The following is a 22214-nucleotide window of genomic DNA, read 5'->3' as shown; positions in this document are numbered from 1 at the left end:
CCAACAGAGTCAAGGATGTTGAGCTCATATCGCACCTTAGATGACGGATTTTAAGTCATTAGCTGCCTAAAAGGGAAAAAACAAGGTCCGGTATCTCACAATGTCAGTAGTTAAACTAAGGGTGCACCAACCCCGCTATGACAATTGACAGTGCAGGTTAGTGTGACACGTCAACAACAACATACAACTATTCATACATCAGAGTTCTCCAAAACAGAGCCATGAGAAGCTGCCAAAGGGTCACTGTAGCAGCAAAGGAGTCTGTGGTTCGGCTGTCCAGTCCTCCTGCCACCTGCTACATTATTCTACATACACACTTTTCAAACATGAATGTACTAAGCGAGTTCAACAAGAGTCTCCCTTGGTTTCAACATGGCAGTCTTCCTGCCAGGGGCGAACAGAACATTCCTCGCAACCTTATATTCCAACAATATGGTTTTGATTAAAGTGCCCCTTAAACCGACTATTCGTCGGATTACAGAAGCATAGCATAGAGTTGAAAGAGTTTATACATTCGTAATGCATTACACAGTAATGCATTCATACAGATTATGCTTTCTGAAAGTGTATTGGACAGGAGGGAGCTTCAGCTGTTCAGTGGAATGTTAAGTGAGACCTTGATTTTAGGGGCAGAAGTATTTTCACTTTAACACCACAAACCACTTCTCAGTACCATTTAACTCATCAAAGTATTCTGCATCTATGTATTTATATATATGCATGTGTGTGTGTGTATGTGTGTGTGCGGGGGGGGGTAAGGTTTCTTTATTGTATAACTGTGGATGTGCATGAATGTGACTGCGCTGTCTGCACTGGTCAGCGCTCAAATGGGTTGGACTCAGGGTAACTTTGGGTAAGAAATTCAAGATATCTGAAACTGTATTTTATACAGTGCATCCAAAACTGTAGAAATCTGCTTTACAATTTATGGTAATAATAAAGTAATGGAGGTTAGTTTTTTTTACCATTTAGGCTTGTGAACTTTGTTATTGATATTATTGTTGTTATGGTTTTGTTATTTTCTTATTGATAATTGTTATTGGTGTTATTGGTTATTTAACATGTAATTACGAACAGGATTTTAAACAGATGCTTGGGGATGATTTTATGGCTTGAGGATATATGTCTGCATGGGTTATCTTTGAACATCTGATTTCCTCTCATGACTGTTCAAGGCGTGTTTTTCCACAGTTTCAGGAAAAATCCACGACACACGTTAGCCACTTTCAAACCAACGAGCTCTCAGAATTATCATCACATTTTGTTTGAGAATATAATATAAAGTCAATGGTGAATTCTATTCAAGTAATGTCATGTCTTTTAATATAATGTATGAAATGTGTCTACTATTTTAAAAACAGAATCAAACATTTTGTCACCCAACAGATAGTCCTGTCTTTGAGGGGGAGGAGACTGCCCTGGAGCTTATTTTCGTGTTTGCCCAATGTTCCACCAAGCCTGTACTGCCTGTACTTCAAGAAAAAGGTTTTTTTTTACACTTTAAAATCAAGGTCTCACTTAGGCTGCAACTTTCTCCTGTCAATTATAGTGTCAGATGTTTCATTGTGTAACAAATGTATAAACTCTATGCTTGCGTAATCCGTGAGTGGTTGGTTTTAGGGGTACTTTAATCATAACCATATTGGTGGACTATAGGTGGTATTGCAAAGTACACTCTGTTCCCCCCCTGGCAGGAACACTGCCACGTTGAAAACATTGTTGAACTCTCTTACTCTGTTTGTGTGTGTGTGTCTGTGTGTGTGTGTGTGTGTGATCACAAAATTAAGTAACATTTCTCTTCCAATTACAACAGCTTCACATCTAAAGTGATTTGGTAATCATCCCTGGCTGAACGTCAGGGGTTAATGCAGGCTATATGAAAATTTCATAACTCCTGAGGGTGGTTCCCCCAGACACGTGACAGGTCTCACAAAATGCTCCTCCCTTGAATGAATCCTTTAAATACCTTCTTTAAGGTTTCTATACATGCTTGTTCATTGTATTCACTCAAAGTTGCAACTACAAAAATGCGACCCCTTCAGCTTGAGAACAGCAGCACTGAGGAAAAGAAAACAGAGTTCAGCTTAGTTCGGGTTAAAGGTACATGGATGCGCAAACTAGGAAAGACGGTGAATTGTGACAAAGTCGACAATGTCTCTGGTGCAAAGATGTGAGTGTTGAATTGTTATTTCATTTCTGCATGTTTTGTAACTTTTGTTTGGGGAATGGTTAATGATGAAAATGTAAATGTATGTGTGACCCAATGGAAGTCATAGAGAAACAGATTGTGAGTGTAACATGAAAAAATGAAGAATATCCTAAAATGAAATATCTAAAAAAGAATAAAAATCAAATTACAATCAATACAAAGCACAACAGAAGGATCACATGTATTTATACAATTTTCTTTTAAAACAGTCACTGCTGTTTTAAATGCTTTAAATGCTTTTAAAAGGCAGTCTAAACATATAAACTGCTCTTTTTTATGAAAAAGATATAACTGCCAAAATAATCCTGTTGTGAAACAAGAAACTGCCATGTACGATAAAACTGACTTGTTGCTTGGCACCACGTGATTGCTGTATTTACTCATTAATAAATATATTTATATATATATATAAAAAACAATAAAAACAGAAACAACAAAAGGCGAGGAGTGGTAAGAATAAAAAAAAACCACAGAGCGGAGCAGTTGGCGTCTGATGGAATAGGCCAAATCGGCCGTGCTTTGAGTAGCGTTTTGAAGTCGGGGGAATGACAAGATGTTTCTGAGTTGGGGTGGTAATGAATGCCAGAGACGGCGAGCAGAGCGGCTGAATGCGCCGCTCCTCACGGGGGTGAGACAGGCTGAGGGGACAGACAGGTGGAGGACTGGAGGACGAGGATTTGAGGGAGAGGGAGCCGGATTCCGGACCAGTTGGTGTTAATGGAGGGATTTGTCAGTCTTGGCATCACCGTGTTAATTCATCCCGGAAAAAAAAAAAAAAAATTGTGACACAAAATAAATGTGACAAACACACCTTTCTCATAAATATCTGTATCTTTTAAGATGCATTTATTTACGTAAAATCATCTCACCACTCACAAAAGGCAAGATCTGTCTTTCATTTGGGGGTGAAGTCCCAAAGTTCAGTCAACACAATTAGACAAAATCAGAAGAGAGTAAATGTATATGTGTCAGATCAACCAGTAACTTTGGATTTCTTGCAAAACTCAGAAACATTTTTGAAATGTTGCCCGGGTTAATTTAAATTATACCCTGTCCTCCCCCTCCCCCCACCCCCCCACGCAGCTATGAAAGTGTCAGAGAAAACAGCACGACCTGGACTGTGGTCAGTCCCTTCGTCTTAACTTACAAGGTAACCGAAACCATTCACTTGCTGGATCCGAGCAACGACACACTCCTGCTGGGCCACATCACCAACCAACAGCAGCTGGAGGACATGAGAAAGACAAACCTGTCTCTCAAACGTTTTGTGGTTGTTGACGAGGAAGTCTACAAAATCTATGGCGCAAAGTTGGTTGAATATTTACAGGCCCGCAATGTTGTGTACAAGATCATGGCTCTTCCCACCACTGAGGAGAACAAATCAATGGAGATGGTGATGAAGATCTTAGAGGAGGTCAACATGTTTTCCCTTGACCGGCGGACAGAGCCCATTATCGCCATCGGGGGAGGAGTGTGTTTAGACATAGTCGGCCTGGTCGCATCCCTCTACAGAAGACGCACCCCTTATATTAGGGTCCCGACCACACTGCTCTCCTACATCGATGCCAGTGTCGGGGCGAAGACGGGGGTGAACTTTGCCGGCTGCAAGAACAAACTGGGTTCCTATATCCCTCCCGCTGCTGCTTTTCTTGACCTGTCGTTCATTCAAAGTGTTCCCAGACGGCACATCTCCAACGGGATGGCAGAGATGTTAAAGGTTTGTCCGAGCCTTTGCGTGCCGAACATTTAAAATTGCAATCATTCTCTTGAGAGTAATTATCTAAGTTCTTTACAAATCAGTAACCCAATGGGAAGATACAAGTTTTGCAGTTGATCATGATATAGAATGTATTTTATGCTATTATTTTAGAAGATGATAGGGGTGTAATTTACGATTTAATCATGACCCTGTTTTATACCTATCATTAATCATTAGAAAAACACAATGTTAACTGACATCCAGTCTACAATATGCAATGATACAAATCAGGACTAATACTGGGCGACAACCTGCCCAATTTAAAACCATCATTTATTTTTCTATTGACTCAAATAGATAGTATTGTTTTTTCATTTCATTTCATTTTAGATTGAGATGCAGCACAATTATACCATGGGAAAAGTCTCTGAGTTTTGTAGTCTCTCAAAAGCACTGACAAATTTGAAATTTCAAAACAAAAGCAGAAGTGGTCATTCATATTGACCTTTTCATACTGGTAATTATCATATTTGATTATTGACCATCGATACAATACAGTATCAATCATAAAACTACTAAGGTGAAACATCCTTACTGTGTTGCATCTCTTTGTAGGTATATACTGTAAGGATAGCACACAACAGCCCCTGCAATTAAGTGCACATGCCTTTTTATGCTTTATATTCCAACGACTTGCAGTTGGCCTATCGTTTTTTCTTCGTTACGACATTTCTATCCCTAAGAGCTAATTGGGATTTTGCATGTGATTCTTTCCCAGATGGCCTTGATGAAGCATAAAGGGCTCTTTGAGCTTTTGGAGAAAAATGGACGTTTGCTTTTGGACACTAAATTCCAAGCTGATGCCAGTGACAGTAGCCGCTTACAGGCTGCATCCCAAGCAACACACATAGCCATCACTACGATGCTGGAGGAGCTTGCCCCAAACCTTTGGGAGGATGACTTGAACAGACTTGTAGACTTTGGACATCTTATCAGCCCTGCATTAGAAATGGTAAGGCATTGAGTTGCAAATGTCTTTAAATTCAAAGAAATAAATCGAATATATCCTGAATTTTCCCAATGGGAATCAATAAATGTTCTATGTGGAGTCACTTTCCTCTCCTCCTCCATACAGAAAGTTCTTCCATCTCTGCTGCATGGTGAGGCAGTAAATATTGATATGTCCTACATGGTGTATGTGGCTCAGGAGAGTGGGCTGCTGACAGAAAAGGAGAAGCAAAGGATCATCAGCTGTATGGTGGTGCTTGAACTGCCTGTTTGGCATCAAGCCTTCACCATGGAGCTTATACAGAAATCTCTGCAAGACAGGCTCAAGCATTCTGGTGGCCTGGTCAGAATGCCATTGCCTATTGGGCTTGGCAAAGCAAGTAAGTACCGTATATCATATTATATTATTATATCACATATCATTATTTATATCATAAGCTGTTGTCAATTGTGCCTTAGGTGGTTGGACCGTTGTCAAGCAAACTTTGAACTTAACCCTCGTATTATGTTAAGGGTCAATTTGACCCATTGGGTCAATGGGTGACATGGGTCACATTGACCCTTAACATAATATGAGGGTTAACATAGTTTTTAGACACCTTTTGAGACCATAGTCTTGACATTTGATGCATAGAAACTCCACGGTCGTGTCGGAGTAATACGATATTGAGGCTGTGTAGAACATCAGATTCCTCTAAAGAATTGATATCTTTTAGATCTGACGTCCATATCATTTTGGCTCATTGAAACTGAAATATCAAGTACTGCATAATTCTCTCTCTGAATGAATTAACAATCATTCCTACAAGCTGACACTTCTCTCCCCCATCTTTTTTTTCAGGGATTTTGAACAATACACCTAATGAGGTTTTGCACAGAGCATATGAAAAATGGTGCAATGAGCTCAGCGCCTCTACTGAAAGCATCTGTAGTAGTCCATAGTCCTTGATTTACTTGTGATTTTGTGTTTTTGATAAATATGCTGCATTTTCATAACATGACTATAAAGAATAGATGTGATAATGGTATTTGGACGGGGAAAACCTATTTTGACAGGCTTCAGTTTGGCCCATGATGTTCTAGGACTAACTCTTCCAAATTGTTTGATAAAGGATATTAGACAATATTTTGATATGAAAGGGGTTATGGGTAATACCTCCAATTGCCTTCAAAATAGTCACTGTACTGACTTATCCTTGGTGTGAGATATGATAATGTTTTATGCTGACAAAAAAGGGAACCTTGAGGACGACCTCAGAGCTGTCTCTGGTATGCAACAGATATAATATCCAGATAAAAACAGCTCTGAGACAAAGTTGAGTTTATGATGATACAAAAGAAATTCCCTTGCTGTACAGAAACCTACTTGAAATGCCTTTACATGACAAAAAAATAAAAAAATAAAAAAACAATTGCTCTGTTCTTAATCCATACGCTAATGATTCCTGAAAAACAAGCATATATACCGTACATACAATTATGTATGTATTAGTTGATGTTATGGAAAACATAAGTTTCATCTGTAACATTTTTTGACGTAATTTGTTCAAATGGTGACTTTAGTTTTCAACTGAACCGACCGCAGATTCTGTCGTTTATTGGAGAGGATAGATTGTAGTGGGGCATGTTATCCCCACGCCCCTCCAAATAAAAATATGTTTCTTGTGATCAAGGATAGCAACCATGGTTCTCAGGCTTTTTACACAGGTCTCACATGCTGGTGTGATTTTGAGCACCTTTAAGTGCCTGTCTTTGCCGTGCATTGTATACATGGATATGTCCTTTGAGCATATGTGGTTTCAATGTGCAAAGCAAGCATAAAAACTACTTTGTTTCTCGAAACAGTCTCCTGTCTCCAGTTGGTCCCACTATAATATTTGTATTTGTATTATTTTTTCTATTTTTTTGATTCTATGATTTTACAATTAAACAGTGTAATAATCCTCACATGATTTCAGGTCTGTTGTCTCTTGTCATTTATATGTACACTACTGAGTTAAAAAAAACAACATATATGTAGTGTGTGTGTGTGTGTGTGTGTGTGTGTGTGTGTGTGTGTGTGTGTGTGAAAGCACACAAGCACTTTTTCCCGTCTGTGGTCGCCACCTTGTTGTGGTGTAAAACCTTGTATGCTCCAATGATCCAGACAGAGATGCCATCTGGAGTTGAAGCTCCTGGTGGGGTCACCCATGGCGCAAAGGTCAAAGGGGAGGTTCCAGACAAAGTGCGACTTAAAAACCTCAACAGAAAAAGTGGTGGAAGAAGACAACAGTCACAATGGCACTGATGAGGGACGAAAGCTGCAAGAGAGAGTTGCCACCTTCCCAGCCTCCCCACATTAAACAATGTCATACACACACATCCTCCCTAATGGGAACCCATTCATTTAACATCAAGGATCAATCAGGAAGTAAAGATGACGGCAGGACAGAGAAGTCTGGGAGCTCCCAGCCATAACCTGACACACAGGTGGTGGGTGTTAGTCAGTCACTAAATTCTTAGACTAATGCAGAAAGAGCTTCTTGGCAACTGCACCCATAACTGAGCTGCTGTATTCGGGGTTTCCACTCTGCTCGCCCCAGAAGGGGAGGGGATTAGCAAAGGTACCCTAAACATAGACTGCCTTTGGTCGAAATCTTCTTGTCTTGGCAACTGGACTTGAATTTCTTCACTTGAAGACGTTTCACCCCTCATTCGAGAGGCTTCGAGAGAGGAGTCAAAAAAAGCCATCTTTGTCAAAACAGAAAAAAACATCGCTGACCGTAGGAGGGGGCATCAGACACAACTTTTCACAAACATACAACGCCATACTGGGATTAATGCCAAGACGGATTTGCACACACGAACCAGGCCTGTCTGCACCCTGCAAACAACCACAAAAAAACACCACCTGAACCAGTAATGTCCACATGAGCTTCAGTTCATGTGATCCAACAGGTCTCACTCCTTTGTTTAGCTTTACCTTTTCACATTCCAATCCAGATAATCCCACTAAATTGCTCTTTTGTTCCAACGAACCAAAACCATTAGCATAACAACCCCGGTTACACATAGCTTCTGCATATCAGAATCAGAAAAACTTTACTTGTCACCGAGGAACAATTGGGGGTAGCAGCATCAAAATTGTGAACATCGAGCATTAAAAAAAAAAAAAAATTATACATCTAACATATATATATATATATATATATATGTTCGCTGCACTCTCTGAAACCCGACTGGCCGAGGAAGGACAGCTAGCGGGGTGAGGTTGGGGGGTGTGTGCTTTCTTTCAGAAAGGTAAAACTACGGACGAGCCACAAACTTATGGTGTCGGCTTTGCAGTTCAGAACAACTTCAAATACACCTCTTTTAACTCCCTGTGGGCGTCAATGACCATATAATAATAATAATAATAATACATACGATTTGTATAGCGCTTTTCACGGTACACAAAGACGCATATGCTTGATGCTTGCTAGCAATTAGATGTCTACAGTCGTTTGCACATACACAACAAACACTAAATGCCCAGGAAGAGGTGATGAACACGTTTTACGCTGACCTGGATAAATTTCAATCGAACACCCCCAAGGAAGACAACCTAATATTTCTTGGGAACTTCAATGCCAGAGTTGGACTTAACCACAACCTTGTTGCTATTACTATTGCTATTGCTATATTGCTGTTGACAAAATGCTCAGAGCACTCAGAGTAACTGTTCTGTTTCTCGGTTTGAGAAATGCACAGTGTGTACAATAACGGTCAGTACAACAGTTTGAACGTGTGTGCTTTACTGGCAGAGCGTTCTCCAAACTTAATACCAGTTTACATAGCATGCGTAAAGCGGATGCTACGTAAGTAGCAAGTGGAGAACGCATATGCAAATAATGCAGATATTGTAGACATATTCTCTCAGAATATCACAGTGGCTTCCGCCCAGAGGCGACGCAGGTATGATTTTCACTGCTCGTCAACAAGAACAAATGCCAGTAACAAAATCCACCCCTATAAAAGGCCTTCATAGACCTCACCGAAGCCTTTGACTCAGTGAACCGTCGGGCCCTCTGGCTGGTTCTGGTGAAAATTGATGCCCCAGAAAAGTACATCGGGGTTCTGAGACTGCCGCGTGACAACATGTCATCTATTTTACTCAACAGCACTGGTGACGAGACAGAACTCTTCAGTTAACACAGGAGTCAAGCAGGGGTTTATCACTGACCCAATGATATTTTCAATTTTCAGCTCTGCTATTCTCTACCTTACAGCTCTTTGTCGTCCCTCACAAATCTTCAGTATTCAATTCAAAATCCTCCTGTCAACATTCAAGGCCATCCACAACCTTGGTCCAACCTCCTCCATGTTCCCACACCTCCCCGCTCCTTCAGATCCTATTTCTTCATACACCTGCTTGTCCCCACAGGAAATAAACATCAATGTATTTCCTGTATTAAATACCAACTCAAAACACAACTGTTTAAAGCAGCCTATTCTATCTGACAACTGCTGTCTCGCTTTTTGTTACAAACTTAAGACATGGTAAATCTAAAGTCAGTTCCTTGTATGTTGCATCATTACTGAACTTCTAAGTATTCCACAGTTAGAATTTGTAAGGCCATATTGTGACGTATTGAGTCACATAACTGTTTGTTTCTGAAGGATTTTAGCGAAAAAAAAGTTTCACTCCGGTCTATGGATTGCCGCAAAATCTTGAACAAGAGCTAGCTTTGTGTGGCGAAGGTTGACCGCAGCTATTTTAATGTCTGTTAAAACACTCATGTTCAGTAAAGAAGTACCTCTCAATGTCAAAACACCATTGGAGCAGCCTGGCTGGCATCTTGTTGTTACACCTGAAGAAATTAATAATATTGGATGTGAGCAAAATAGCCAAAATATGGTCATTTTTGAATATAAATTGGTTGCAGTCCAAATATATCCCCTCAAAAAGAAAGATTTACTCCTTGTCCCCCAGAGCACACCTCTTATTCTATGAATAAGAAATGATATTTGACTTGCTAAGAAAACTGGTTCAGATGGGGAAACCATTTGCACAATAAAAAAGGGGTTTTCTTTTTCTTTAATTTGTGGATTACTGCAATACACAAGGGAGACACTCTTCCTCTGCGCGATGTCAGGAGTCCTCCCGACAAGCCTGTAGCCCCGTCAAGAATGTCAACTTGACAGATATTCAAGTTTAGGAAACTTTACGCTTGTTCTTCATAATCCACATGCACAGGAATATCATCATCAACCACTATTATAAGTTCTAAGAAGTACACGTGAACAATGTGTACTGAGATACAAAATTTCGGGCCAGAAGGGCCACATAGTGTCACGAATAGAGAGAGCATGTGTTTGTTCTAGCCTCAGATCAAAAGATACACATCTGGCTTTTCGGTGAATCAGATCTGAGTGTGGTTTGGGGTTGTTTAATAATGTCGGTTTTAACATATTCATGGTGAAAGAGCCAGTTTCAGGAAGAAAACACAGATAGTGCTGTGGAGGACCAGTATTTTAAGGAATCCACGAGATAAAAACTTGTCCGTGCAGTATGGGATGTATGTCTGTTCTAAGAAAAGTATGTTTTTCACCAAGAAAAGACGCTGTGTCTCTAAACACACATTGTTTGTTGGACACTTAAACAGCCAGCGGCTCTGGAATGTGGCAGGAGATGTTATCACTTAACAGAAAATTGCCTGGATAAAATTCCAAAATGTGACATTGTCTTGACGTGCACACCATTTTTAATGGCAGGCAAATTATGCATTTCAGCATTTCACCTGTCAATTATTAATTATTTTCATCATATATATGACTCAGACTCAGTGTTTTTCACTCCCACCTCGCAGCAAGAAGGGCCCTGGTTCCATTCCCACCAGCTGCTTCCCTGTGTCAAGTTTGCATGTCCTCCACCCGGTCTGCGTGGGTTTCCTCTGTTTTCTCTGGTTTCCTCCATCAGCCCAAAAACATGTAGAAGGTTAATTGGGAAAATTGGAAAAATTGCCCAAAATATGAACGAGGTGTGAATGGGAGAGTGAATGGCTGTTTGTCTCTATATGTCACCCTGCAATGGACTGAGAATTGGTCAGTGGGTACCCCTTGTATAGTTGTAAAGTTGTATAGTTATGTTATTGCCTATTTGTGTATTTTATATATATTTTATTGCCTATTTGTATATTTTATATATATTGTCTATTTCTACAGTTTTATATTTGTATTGTCTTCCCAGGACTACAGATGGAAAGTAGCTATGAGCTACAATCTGGTACAAACATCTCTGCCTCTGTGCTTAATGTAATTGTACACCGTCCTAATAAACGTTTTAAACTAAACTAAACTTGCCCAGTGACAGCTGGGATGGGCTTCAGCATCCCCGTGGTTACAGGATAAGTGGTAGATAATGATGATTGAATAAATATTTACAATTTAGGATATGAAGGTAGTTGGAGAGAGGAGGATATAAGGGTGAGATGGAGAGGGTTGATTCGCTGTGGCGCCCCCTGAAGGGAGAAGCCGAAAGGAGAAGAAGAAGAATGAATGTTTATGATTTTTATACGAAACATTCACTTACTATCAAGACTGCTAATCATCAATTTCATGTCTATACCGATTTGAGGTTGTGCATGTTTGTTTTTCTGTATATGTGCGGCCCTGCCACTGACAGGCGACCAGTCCAGGGCAAACCTCGCCTCTCGCCCGATGACAGCATCCCAAGTGACAGACGATGGACGGTTGTGCATGTGTGTGTGTATGTGTGTGTGTATGTGTGTGGCTGGGAGGTTCTCATGTGTGTCAAGGACTTCGAGACAGTATTATCAAAATAACTTTAATTTTCCTTGTATCGTCATATTGCATTTATTTCAATGTTTCCATTTCAAATCTGAGCAATGTCTCCTCATTAAAAGAACGTTAACAAAATAAGTTTGAGTTTAAGGAATACGGGATAATTTCAGTATCTTACAGGTCTGTATGCCGTTATATATTACTGGACATAGGTAGATAAAACTGGGATCTTATTAAATAAATCATTATCCAATACTTCTATGGTCCCTGAATTTTAATCTTAAACTTGCTATTAGGTTCCATTGGAGTCGGAGCAGGGGACATAATCGTCACATTTAGATTTGTTGTGAAATACAAAAGTGTGGTACTTGAACCTTATAATATCATGTACAACTTCACATGCTGCGCATTATATTTGTGAGCAGTTACACTGGATTCCTCCATTCATATGGAATAAAGAACAAAAAGGGGTACATAACGCTCAATGAAAGGCAAATTTCTTCTTATCAATTTGACATTTTAAACATCATTAAAGCAATAAACGTGAATACATTATTTCTAAAATGTATGAGTAGGATTTTTTTTTTTTCTTTTTCCTTTTCACTTACTCATAAATCATTTTCAACAGCACAGCAGAAGTCGGGGAAGGAATGCTACAGATACAGAGTCAGTCGGCTGCACAGGAAAACGCTAACAGCCATGCTCTTTTTCCTCCATGCTGGAGCAGGAACTGTGGTGGCTGCTAACATTTAAGGAACCGTCTGGAGACATCGACGACAGCAGGACGTCACTCGGGGAAATTGGCGACAGGGTGTTGTCCCTTACCAACTCCTTCATTTTACAGGTCCTAGAATTTCCGTACGGGTCGGGGTCTCCGGGGTCGGTGGGAACCAGGTCGAAAGTAATGGTGCCGTTGTTGAGGTCCAGTGTGGTTGGGGGGGACATGTCAGGGGCTGAGGTATGCTGGTAAAGGTCCGAGTTGCAGTCGTCCAAAATGGGCTCCTGTTTAATAACCCGGCCCATCAACTCGGATGTGCAGACTGACGGGGAGGGCACCACTGTGAGGCCATGGGCGCGAGCCTGAATCTCAAGCTCCTGTGTGAACAAGCAAATAAAACGGTGTGATAACACAGGCTGTCGGTAACTTCTGCAAGTTCAAACAATAAAGTGGACACGGATTAAAAATTGGTGCTCCGACAATAAGGACACAATGTGACTATTTTTTTGCATTTTAAAGACCCAGGCTAACAGCTGGTACCTGATGGTGCCAGTTGGGGAGATTGAAATCATGAATACATCATCCTAAAGTTGTTCAAAATTATCTTTGAAAGGGTGAATTCATTCCATAAGTATTAGAAAAGTAAGGTTTGTAATAATTGTTTGTTTTGCTGATCAAAATAATGGTGAGGTGACCAGAAAAGATACAAAAAGATTGCATATTTTTACTGTAGAAGTAGATACGCATGTTGAATCGTAATAGGTAGCCTGTGTTCGAATCAATAATGGTGTTTGCAAAACGTGTTTGTGAGTGTTAACATTTCTATGTTAATGAAAGCGAAATTAGGCATTTTACAAAAAAACCTTCCGAATATGTATTAGAGTGAGTTGTCCCAATTGGTGGCTTTTGTTATTTTTGCAGTGTCAGTACCATTTATCCTGTTTTGTTTTTGCTAAAGTGGAACATTTGGGTCACTGGACATGTTAGATAAAGGGGTAAAATGGGTTGATGTAGGAGCCGGGAGACATTGAAATGTGCGCAAAAAAAAGCCACTGGAATGGGATCAGGAACCTTTCCTTTCTTAGCCAGGATAAATAACCGCACCCCCATCATTTTACCAGTGGCCCGCAGGAAGAAGGACTTATCAAACAGAAAATTCTCTAAAGTAGTATTTTCAAGAAGGCACTTATTGCAATACTTCTAATTTGTAAATACCAGTGTGGGTATTGCAAATAGTAGTAGCATTCATTCTAATCAGAAAATATATTAAAAAGAAAAGGAATTATTATTCCTTTAGTTTTTAATCAAAGGAAAGGAATTCCACTCTACTCTTAAGTCTTTTTAGGATAACTTTTGGATACATTTTGGTTGATTTTTCTCAGGGGGAAGATGCAGTCAATCGCTGACGTCACTGTGAAAGATCTGTTTTAAGAATTCTCTAGCTGGACATCTTTTTTACAACTTTTGACTGACCCACCTGTATTCGAAGCATCAGATGGCGGTTTGCATGCTCCAGCTTTCTCTGTCTACCCTCCAGCTCTTTAGTTCTTTGCTGTTCTCTCTGTAGTTTCCTGATATAGTCCACAGAGGCCTTCAGAATGGTGCCCTTATTCCACCGCATGTCTCTGAGGGATACAGGAGACAAAGGTCTAAAGTCAGAGTCAGCTGAGCAGCTGACTGTAACAGAAAATGATTCTTTACGGACCCTCTGAGCAAATAAAGCATTAAAACTTTGAGGTCACTCAGACATGTGAAGAAGACAATGGTTAAAGGAATTGTTAATGATGGCGAAGACGGACAGAAAAGACTGACAAATGGAAAACAAAGAGCTGATTTTCAAAGGAACCAAACAATACTCACGGATCATTTGACTTCGGTATCAAGGTGCCAAGTTCTTTGATGCGATCATTGATATTGAATCTACGTCTCCGTTCAACTGGAACAAAAATATCAAACAAGTCTCATCAGGGACTAAATTATGTATATATGCATATATACATATATATATATATATATGTCCCAACTGGGACAAAGAAGGGGACTGAAAAGCTATAAAACATTCAATGAAATCTATTTTTACTAAAAACTTTATACCGTAATAAATGAAGTGTCATAGAGCTCATTACAATACAATTATATATATATATATATATATATATATAAAACATATACATGTATATACATGATTGACATCGAAGGAAAAGTTTTTTTTTGTTTACTGCCATATCCCGATTGTAATCCAAAGTAAAAATAAGATTCTAGAAGCTCACTTAAGTTGTGGTTGTCCTTCTTTTGCCGTTCCTTAGCAAGAGCACGCACTTCAGCTTCTGTGAAGCAAAGATCACACTTAATATGTCGTGCAAGTACTATGTTGACATATAACACAATGACGACAAATTAACATGCAAATGAAATAAATATTTTAGAATGTCAAATAACACAACTGGCATCCAATGATTTACAAATTACATTTTATGCTTCAAGTGAACTTACAAGATCTAAGAATGACAGCCAATGAAGTTTGGGTGTCGCTTAAATATTCAACACTGCATTTACAATTGAATTATATTGTGTGCGATTTTGTTGGACACAAAATACTTTCTACAGTTTCAGGTGAAATTCAGATCGTAAAACAGCTTTTGTAATTTACAAACACATCTTTTTCCACTTTGCTTTGCTTTGCTTACCTACTGGAAAGCCATCTGGCCTTTGATAGTTTTCATACTGGCCACAGGATCCAGGCTTGTCCAGTACTTGCTTCATGCCAGGAGCTGGAGTAATTATTTGGCAAATAGTTGACTTAATAGTATTTTGTGCATTTCCAAATTGCACACAATATCCACATACTGTATTACGATATCATTTTACTCTTTGCTTTGGAAGTGTCTGTGTTTTTCTACCTCACTGTTGTGTGGGTACAACAAACAAAACAAAAAGTGACAGTCTACATGCACTAATACTGTATCAGCTCATCTAAATTCTTCCGTTCATTGATACGTCAGTATCCCAAGTCATCAATTTACTCATAAATTCCAAAATGCGAAATTCGGGTCTGTAAATGAAAGATCTGTCTCAGTACTTTACCTGTGTATTCCCTTTTAATGTTGGGTGGACAGGAGTTGCTGATGGCGAGACCAGGCAGAGGAAGTCCTTGGTTGCCATAAACATCGAGGAGACTCCCGGACACGGGAAGCTGCAGAGAAACGGAGCACATGGAAGCTTGCATTTTTACCAGGATCACAGTAGATAAATAGATGTATCGACTGATAGATAGAAACATTGCTTGCTTGATTTTTTGATTGACTGATTTAAAATATCGTTGTCAAATATAAATTCATCTCTGAAAACTATCAGACATATTTATGATTTTCAATAAAAGGAACATCTTGAAAACTTACCTGGTTGTTCATTTGGATCCCTGGATCCATAAGTCCGAGAACGTCTTCATTGTAGCTTGATTCCAAACTAATAATATCATCAATGACATCATCCATCTGCGTGGTAACACATTTTTCAGCACGTTATTGAAAAATCAGCAGCATTATGGTTTGAAATTAGATCATTCCTTCAACTGTACCTCTTTCTCACAGTTGGAGCTGAGGGTGAGATGGGCCATAGGACTGTTGGGGGCACTGCTGCCGGGTCCAGGAGGCATGCCGTGTTCGGGGGGCTGACTTGGGCACTGGCTGCCGGGTTTACCTCCCAGACTGGTGGACAGGTACTGTCTCACCTGCTGTCTCTGCGCTTGCTGGATGTGATATTTGGCGGGATTTTCCAGATGAGACTGCACCTATTGGAGCAAGAAGAAGGCTTGAATGTTATTAATGAGAGAATATATGATTTATGTGCGGTACAGTAAGCTGAAAGAAAGACAGAAATATTCCAAGATAAATGAGCTAATACAACATCAAATCAACGTTGATGATGGCTGGCTGGCTGGCTGGCTGCTTTAAATGTTTAAGAATTGGTTACTGAAATTCATATGTTGCTGTTTTGAAATAGCAACTCAGCTTGTCAAACAAATACATACGTACATGCATACATGCAAAACATATTAAGACATTGATCTGCACAAACGTACAATGTTACACCAATCATTAACTGGAAACAACTGTCTAAAAAACAGACTGAGAAGAAGTAAAACAACTGTGATTAGTCAAGTACCACCAAATTAAACTTCAAAGTATCTTCACAAAAGAGCTGCTGTCAGGCAGTGCCATTTTTAAAGAGCCAGCGCCAGATGTGAATCCAATAGAAAAAAAAAGTTAGACTTAATGGTGAATAAACATGCGTCTCTGTGGCTGTCACAGCCCGACTTAAGGACCGACGAAAGGTTAATGTAAGAAGATTTCTGTTGTTTGGAAATTATAATTTATGAAGTTGGGAAGACATGTAATTTAGTTTGCTACAGTGTAACAAATTCAGACCTACATGGGCATGGAAATGGTCCTGAGCGTTGAATTGCGGTCACCAAATGTGACGGCACATATACAACCAAATATCACGCCAATAAATGGTTCTCCTGCTGCGATGTCATCCAACAACCTGATGGAGATCATTTCAGACCCTGAAGAATTAATAAATTTAAAAAAACTAACAGCGGAGACACTAATGCAATTATCAAACATTGCATATTTTATTCTAGTTTGGAGATAACAAAATGAATTACAAACAAGAAAAACAGCACCAAAAAAAACATACAACCGCCTCACCTGATAGTGACTGTATTCAAGCATCTCCAGCATGATATATGTTGATTTGTTGATTAAAAAAATATATATACAACCTACAAACACGGCACTGTTCCTTTTTTTTTAATCCTGTTAGCCTGAAGTGTGGACAACAATTAAGTATGTGCAAATGAGACTAGTTTCTGGTCAGCCCTTGGTTATCAAGGGTTTTCAGCTCATTAGTTATGCAAGTTAAAAAATGGAGGAGGACACAGATACTCATCCTCCCCCTGCGATGTTGCTCCTGTTTAACTATGAATTTATGTCTTTATTGAGCCCTTTTGACGTCACCACTTTTAAAACACAAAGAAGTCTTTCTAATGGTTGCTAAGTAGTCTGCGAACTAAATCTTGCTCAAGGCCAACTAACGTTTATTCTTTAGTTCCGCTCATCTAGTATAAAACATTATTTGTTCTGATCATCAGGACTACAACTGATGTTACTGTTTACTACAAACTGACCGTATGAGAGCTCAATGTATGGTGTGTTTAGTAACCCCACCTATTTTGGAAGAGGTGGGGGTTGAAAGTTATGTTTAACAATCGATTGTTACTGCCTTCGGTTTGGGGAAGGTGAACCGTTCAGTGGTCGTGGTGCAGTGTTGGATCGTTCCAGGCAAAAGACACAGTCGGGAAATTGTTTTTTAAGCCATGGCCAGCTTTCAGCCACCATATTTATAGAGCAGCAGTCAAAGGGAGTTCATATCTTATCTCTGCCAAAGCTTTTTATAGGCTTATTTTTTTTATTTATCAGTTGACCGTGGCATGCACCAATCACTGGGGGGGCTGTCATTAAAATTGTTATGGAAAAATATACACAGGGGAGCTTAAGTGATAAAATCAAGTACCATTGTAAAGAAAAATTTATAAAAATGGAAAAAATTGAACCGAAGATTGAAGAACAATGTAGAGATCAAGACGAAAGAGTTCCTGGCTTATCCAAATAGAAAAAGGCAGCAAATAGCAAATTGACACAGAGATTGCCGAAGTCCCTGATATACCGTATATTTACGGAAGGCCATAAAAATGTGTTGGATGTGTTTTGGGCCCTTTGATGTAAGGTGATGCAATATATAATGTGCAAAATTGTTGTCAGAGCCCGACACTCAAGATTCAAGAGAGCCATTTAGATAACGTGTGCATGTGTATGCATGCTTGTGCATATGTGTGTGTGTGTGTGTGAGGTTTCTGTATATGTGTTCAGACCTTTTAAAAAAATCATTTGGAAGTCATCCTGTTTAATATTGTTTCCAATGTTGTTCAAAATATTTGTCTACAAAATGCATTTCAACACTTGAACCACAATGCCATTTAATCAATTCAGTTAAAGCTGAATTTCTGTCTGTGTTTCAAATGTTCCATCCAATCACAAGCGTAAAGAGGGCAAAAATGTCAATGTCAATGCAGTGTAACAATGCGCTGAATTCAGTTGGTACAAAAATGAATAATACATAAATGGTAAATAGCAGCTCATTCTTCATTTTTCTTTTGGTCATACAAAGATATCTTGCAAATTTCAGTCTGTGCTGAGTCAAGAATCTGCAACTTTGCTGTTTGGCTTCAGTGTCATGGCTTTTAGACCTTCGATGGGTTTAGAAGGACATTGCTAATACTCCGAAAAAAAAATCTTTAATATACTTGTCTTGGTCATTGTTAGTGGCGAGCATCTCAGCCTGTTGGCACCAAACACAAAGATCAGCGGTTTCTTCAGAAGTTGAAAGAAGCGCTTGTCTTTTATTGACCTGATTGATTGTGATAAACAATGGCTGCGTGACTGGACAGCATAAACTTCACACTTCATTTACACGAACTGCATTGGTATCATGTTTGGTTTTGAAGTGAAGAAAATCTATAATGAGGCCGTGCTGGGGTTTCATGTGACATAAGGATGACACCCATAAGTATTTTATCACTGTTGTTTTTTTTATCTTTGCATGATGATATAGTGTCTAACTCGGGCACTACATATTGCACATAAACCGGCAACAAAGAAATCTATTTATAATATAGAGACGAGCACAGTTGGAAGGTAGTTTGTCTATTGAGGAGTGACTGAAGTGGAGTTGTTATGCCCAAAGTGTGACAGAGCGGCATGTATAATATATGATAGATTGCTGTGGGTTTCCAAAGTATCCTGAGCAGGACTCTGAGGAAGGGAGACTTATTCTGGTATGAGTGCAGATTTTGTTGACCTCAGTACATCTGGATCATTTTCTGAGCGAGTGTTACTTTCGGCGCAGCTAGTTTCATGCGTCCCGTGTTCATGTTGGTCTTTGTTTTGACACGAGGCAACACTTTGCTTCCCCTAGTGATTCAGGGATTCCAGGTGTTCACTGTTGTATGAGGAGTAAGAAACGTCTTCAACATAATGAAAACCTTTCTTTACTGTCCACAGTGAACATCAGATAGTTTAACATGTACTAACGTGCTTGTCAAAACCATCCTCTCAAAGCTATTGGACTTGATTTTCTTCCCTTGAAGACATTTCACCTCTCATCCGAGAGGTTACTTCACCTCTGAAGAAGTTCAAATGGAGAGGTGAAACATCTTCAAGGGAAGATGATCAAGTCCAGTTTCTATGTGAATAAGATTTTGACAAGAATCACCCATGACCTGGATGACTGAGAACCTCCACAGACAGTCGTACAATGAGTATGAAAGAAATGTATGATAAAACCCGACAAAAAGCATGTTAAATATCCTTTTAAAAAAAGACAAACTCCCTTTGTTGGGCTATTTTAAGAATTATTCTTCATGCCATAGTCCAATTGGATATTATTTAAAAAAAAACAATTATGGTTCTATGAATAGTCCCCATTTAGCTGGACACTCAAATTTATGCAAATAAAGAATTCTCAATACAACAACTGTTCTCATTATTCTCTCAAACAGTGTCTGTGTCTCTCAAGGAACTGAAATCTGTAAGACTGGTTGTAATGGAAGAGAAACACGGAACTCACCCATCACATGTACACGCAACCTTAAGCACAGATTCCATAAATTTGCCTTTGGAGCCTCCGATCATACAGACCCGGTGAATATAGACTTTTCGTTGCTAAATGCTGAGGGTCACGTAAGGTTTTCGTTACAATAGTTGTTATGATAGCTTCAGTTCAAATGGAAATTCACTGCGATGACAGCCATGTCTTTCCAGACTCAGCACATTCCAGCCGAAACAAATAAGACGTTCTCAGCAGGGTTACAGCAGTGAAATCCAACATGGATATGCAACAGACTGAAATGATTAGGCCCAAACAGGAAAAATATGATGGAACTTAAATAAAGCAAAGCAGTATAGCGCAGTGAGACAATGAATTCATGTTTGCCTCTATATGACTTCTATGTGAATTAGTGAGTGAGTGGTTGTATGTCTGTATATTTGGCTTCCACAAACTGATATTTCATTTTGTATTACTCGAAAGTAGCTTTCTTAAAGTACATTTCTGAAACGTTCGATGGCACCCAACTATCAAAAAGTAGGTCATTATAATTTATATGGATGTGTAAATATCAGACTGATCTGTCTAATGTATGACAATGTGACTTTGGCATCAAAATGTTACAGGAAAATGTCCATTTCAGAATTGTTGAACATTTTAAACATGTTAAACATATTTATTCATTGTTTGCTTTTTATTTTAACAATCTATTTGCTGCGATATTCATTGCAAAAGTATGCTATGTATGTAAAATACATATATAAGTATATAAACATACATACCAACAAACACAGACACACACACACATATACTCTACATATGTAGAACAAATCTTCAGGAACTGAAACTACATACTGTACATTGTGTGGATGATTTTGAGTCACAAACACTATAATTGTAGTTTTTTACACCACAAATATTACTGGTAATATAAATAATAATACATTAAAGTTACACAAAAAATGCAGCCTCAGGGGGGAACAAGCCACTGTCTCTCAGTGTATCCAATCCTGGATGAATGCAGATGGTTGCGTAAGGAGGGGCTTCCAGCGTAAAACTTCCAGCAAAAGAGCTTCCAGCGTAAACCAAATATGCAAATATAACCTACAAATCTCATACTGGATAGGTTGAAACAACAACATTAACACATTTCAAGCACATTTGAGAAGAAAAATGTAAAAAGATTGTGAGACAGATGTTACACTGAGAAACCTCAATTTGTGTTGAGCAGATTAGCAGATAAACTGCAGATTAACTTGAAATGAGGCTTTTGCATTTGTGTGTTCAATTAAGGACAGTGCTGTTGTTTTTTTATTAAATGTTTACAATACCAAACTGCCCTTAAGATTGCCAATGTCGAAGGGTGCGCTAAACTGTCAAGAACTAAATGTCAGTGGCAAAACTGGAAAGAGAATGCCGGAGTGTGATGTTCTTAGAAAAGCTCTTTTTTGAAAGGTTCAAGGCGGCAGTTTTCAGATGGATTCCCCGTTACCGAGACGTAATTGTCCGATTTGATCAATATTTATACCAGCTGCAGAAAAAACGATAATAAAATATCTCAACATCTTGGTTTGTAAAAAAATGTAATAAAACGTTTCACTCATAGTCCTCCATTGTTTTTTACATTTACATCGCAAAGCTGTCCGGTTAGTGACTTTGCGGTTGCACCGGGCTCGGTCCCATTCCTTTTTCCTTCAGGTGCAAAATCATCATCTATGCAAACCTTCCCATTTGAACACGCGAGGGACGAGGATGACGTTGAAGACAAAATAAGCTTGCAAAGGAAGACGAACAAAGAGGCGAAGAGTCGACCAAAGTCACCGGTGTGTGCGTTGTTATATCGACAGAGAGAGCGTCTGTTTCCAGGAGCTCCAAATTTTTGTCATCAACTGTTCACAGAAGGTTCCAGACCACTGTGTTTACTGACCGGGTGACTCGTCGTCCGCTTCCTCCGTGATTGTGCCCGCGTCCAGTCTTTCATCATCAGATGCCACTTCTGCAGTAGCGGGTTGCTGACAATCCGCATAGGAGAACATTCAGCGTCTCCTGTCTGTGGCATTTCTTCGAACAGGCTTCACTCTTTTGCCAAGAACTTTGACTTCAGTCTGCTTAAAACTAGCAGCAGCACCTATGAGCTCTCTCAGCAACTC

The 22214-nt window shown here is 39.3% G+C and overlaps 2 protein-coding genes across 3 annotated transcripts; one reads left to right on the top strand and one right to left on the bottom strand.

The window, feature by feature from the left end:
• The first annotated feature begins 2002 nt into the window (after positions 1-2002).
• On the top strand, positions 2003-6868 carry eevs (2-epi-5-epi-valiolone synthase). The gene is made up of 5 exons (XM_086168986.1): positions 2003-2170; positions 3293-3926; positions 4687-4920; positions 5044-5296; positions 5758-6868. The coding sequence occupies exons 1-5, from the start codon at positions 2028-2030 to the stop codon at positions 5856-5858; spliced, it is 1365 nt and encodes a 454-aa protein (XP_086025112.1). The 5' UTR covers positions 2003-2027; the 3' UTR covers positions 5859-6868.
• A 4868-nt stretch (positions 6869-11736) lies between these two features.
• Positions 11737-17242, bottom strand: mitfa (melanocyte inducing transcription factor a). Of its 2 annotated transcripts, none has more exons than XM_086167994.1 (9): positions 17109-17242; positions 15974-16186; positions 15795-15890; positions 15481-15589; positions 15084-15167; positions 14667-14723; positions 14257-14332; positions 13874-14021; positions 11737-12773 (listed from the first exon to the last, which is right to left on the bottom strand). In XM_086167994.1, the coding sequence occupies exons 1-9, from the start codon at positions 17139-17141 to the stop codon at positions 12369-12371; spliced, it is 1221 nt and encodes a 406-aa protein (XP_086024120.1). In that variant the 5' UTR covers positions 17142-17242; the 3' UTR covers positions 11737-12368. The 2 variants fall into 2 exon arrangements, with proteins under 2 accessions (XP_086024120.1, XP_086024121.1); XM_086167995.1 differs by lacking the exon at positions 17109-17242 and adding an exon at positions 16828-16836.
• Positions 17243-22214: the final 4972 nt, after the last annotated feature.

Source organism: Fistularia commersonii, chromosome 21 (genome assembly GCF_037954325.1).
Source record: "Fistularia commersonii isolate RoL2024-O1a breed Wild chromosome 21, RoL_Fcom_v1.0, whole genome shotgun sequence".
Lineage (NCBI taxonomy): Eukaryota > Metazoa > Chordata > Actinopteri > Syngnathiformes > Fistulariidae > Fistularia > Fistularia commersonii.
The sequence above is the reverse complement of the archived record's forward strand: the minus strand, read 5'-3'. Positions and strand labels throughout refer to the sequence as shown.